The 3,192-nt window shown below is 38.2% G+C and overlaps 1 protein-coding gene across 1 annotated transcript; it reads right to left on the reverse strand.

The window, feature by feature from the left end:
* Nucleotides 1-464: 464 nt before the first annotated feature.
* LOC138305777 (uncharacterized) lies at nt 465-1,415 on the reverse strand. Its single transcript, XM_069246047.1, has one exon. It carries the CDS (start codon nt 1,413-1,415, stop codon nt 465-467), a length of 951 nt encoding a protein of 316 aa, XP_069102148.1.
* Between the last annotated feature and the right edge of the window lie 1,777 nt (nt 1,416-3,192).

The raw sequence follows: 3,192 nt of genomic DNA on the forward strand, positions 1-3,192 counted from the left end.
GTTAATAATGTTCTGATACTGTACACATGAGAAATGTTATCTGTTTTACAATTGATATATCTTTTCATATCAAACATAACTAAATGAAATTGTAAACTTAATCATTCACTAAATTATACAAAATGTTAATAATGTTCTGATACTGTACACATGAGAAATGTTATCTGTTTTACAGTTGATATATCTTTTCATATCAAACATAACTAAATGAAATTGTAAACTTAATCATTCACTAAATTATACAAAATGTTAATAATGTTCTGATACTGTACACATGAGAAATGTTATCTGTTTTACAATTGATATATGTTTTCATATCAAACATAACTAAATGAAATTGTAAACTTAATCATTCACTAAATTATACAAAATCTAACACAGTTGTCAACTATATATACACATGAAATCTATATATGTTAACTTTACACTCTATATTGCTCTTCTATATTAAACTGGTGAAAGCTTTATGATGTCTTCTTTGTTTTGTAATGTCCAAAGGCATAGCTATCGCAAAGATTTGGTAGGATCCATCGTTTATCGTCAAAAGCACACAATCCGGATTTGTTAATTTTATATACATACAACTGATGTCTGTCGCTTCTAATGGAGTGCATTTCACACATTTTGTTTTGTTTGTGAAAGATGCATTCTCTGTACATCTCGTGACGCAGGTCACGCTTAATGGTAGCTTTAGAGATTCCTTTGGCTACTTGTTTTTCTTTAAAAACATTAGTAGTGATTCTCATGTTTTCAAACGTAAAACTTTCAGGTGTTGCATATCGAAAACTATACATTTTAGCAAGGAGTCCTACAAACTCTGCGATGGGATTGCCTCCGGTCTCGTCTTTGAAAAAGCCTGGTATCTTTTTATTGGTCGAGTCGTGACAGAAGTGTTCCATGGGGTAATTCGACAGGTCAAACAGGTGTCTGTCTTCTGACATGTCGACATAGATATCACTGCATTGCACGTGATAACAAAAACTGTCGGTGTCTGTGAATAATAACTTCATCCCATCCCCATATTTCGGCTTGAGATATTTGTAGTAGAACTCGTACATAATGCATTTCGATAAATCTAAGATAGCTTGACCTACGTAAACGGGTTTGTTTAACACCAGTTTTAGTTTGACGTTTTCTACACCTGTCAAGTCCTCATTAAAAATGGTGAATCTTTGAAATGAGGGTCTAGAACAGTACTTTTTTAGTTTTTTGGCTGTATGAGCAAGTTTAATGTCGACGATGTTGCGAACGTTCTCCATGGTCTTGCCAAACACGGCGTTGTTCATCAATTTAAAGATATCTTTTTCAAAATCGTTTTTGGAGAGCGTTCTTTTGATAGTGTTAAAGTCGATGTATTTCTTTAACCATGGGACTTGTCTAAATTCTAACACTCTGTGAACTTTTGTGACTGTCATTCCTAGCTCTACGTACAACTGTACATTCCTATAGTGACAGATGCATTTTGTTTTGTTTTCTAGGTTGGGTATTAGCTTTTCCGTTTTCACGCGACCGTGCAATCTAGACTGTGTTTTTCGCTCGGGTTAAGCTCTCTCCACAGTGCTTTGCTAAGGGGAGATAACTCCTCGTCTGAGACGGTTTTGGGTTCGGGGGCTAAAGGGTAATCACTCATCAAATCGTGATCGCTTTCGTCCACCTCTAAATCGACTTCTAAAATGTATCCTAGATCACCCTCTTTAGGTATGGATAATACGTCAAACTCTTCTTCGACCCATCGAAAATCCCCCACGGGTAATGGTTTAGACATGGCCTTGCCATATAGATTGTTGCAATCTGTATACATGATATACGAGTCGGGCTGGGAGGGATCGTACGATTCGGGAATGTAAGGATTGTTGGCTTTTGCATACTTGTTCGAAACCATCGATATACCTCCCCGCACTCCACTCTCAAAAAAGAGGTACATGTCCGGATCTGTGAGTAATTCCAATCAAACCTAAGTTATTTTTAGGGCTGCCTGCCATGCAAGACCGGGAGCGGTGTAAAAGTGGGTGGCATCTAATCCGTAATGATTTAGACACATGCTTCGGAAATTTTCAAATACATCGGCTAAGAGTAGCACGTCCGTTTTGAGATACAGGTCGTGGTATTGACCTAAATTTTGAATGTTTAATCGTTTCCAAACGTTTTGCGCATGCTCGTAGTCTTTTTGTGATATGTGAGATTTACTCAACTGACTGTAAAAGCATCCCAAGGACGGTAACTGCGTTTCGTTAAATTTCTCGCTACGATCGACGTATTCGTACGGATAAACACCCTTTCTAAGCAATATTTCCGCTTCCGGTCTGTCGAAATATTTTGCAAAATGCTTGAACTTAGTCAACCCTTCCTTGGCAAGGTTTTCGGTAAGAGATTCTAAGCTCTGAGACATGAATTGAAAGGAGTCGATGAAGCGAAGATCACCCAGACTAAACGAAATGTATTTTTCCATGTTGTTGGGTATGCACGTGATGTTATGGTCTTTAAATAAACCTACCGCTTCACACAAAATGTGAGCGTCGAACCCTTTCAGGTTGTGAAATATGACGGGAACGAAAGATGGGTATCTGAATTCGAGGTTGCATTTGTTGTGTGCTGCCCCTCGAAATTTTCCCGTGATGTGACAATGATCGCGCACTTTACGGTATGACGCGGTAAAAGGTATGTTACAAATGTGGCATTTATGACTCGATTGAAACGCTCTCTCATCCTCGCGTGACATGTTTAGCGGTTCCTTGTGATTTTGTAAGATATCTTTGATATGTTTCTCTTCTTGGATGATTTGCTCTAAAAATGTCTTGCTGACATTCGGACCCCTATAAATGACGGGAGCCTTGCTATAGGCATCGTTAGTACAAACGACTTGATAGCCAAACCCACACGGTTCGAATTTTATTTGTTTTGTGGTACTAGAGGATTTGGGATTGGGAAGGCACATATCCATTTTTTGTGCAAAGGCCTCGAAATCTGCATATATGACAAAGGGGACTGGTAGTTGCTTTGCATAATCTTTAAACTCTAATTCGTTGTGTTTTTCGTCGGGTAATTCCACGTTTTGTGGAACGTGTTTAGAGCAGTGCTCTACGTGATTTTGTAGCAGATCTTCTCTGACGAAACCTTGAAGGCAGTAATGGCAGAAATGGGTTTTAGTTCTCAGTTTTTTCGTTCTCGACAAAAAAGAGTCTAAGTTGGGGA

The sequence above is a fragment of the Argopecten irradians genome, chromosome 13 (assembly GCF_041381155.1).
Source record: "Argopecten irradians isolate NY chromosome 13, Ai_NY, whole genome shotgun sequence".
NCBI classification, from domain to species: Eukaryota; Metazoa; Mollusca; class Bivalvia; order Pectinida; family Pectinidae; genus Argopecten; species Argopecten irradians.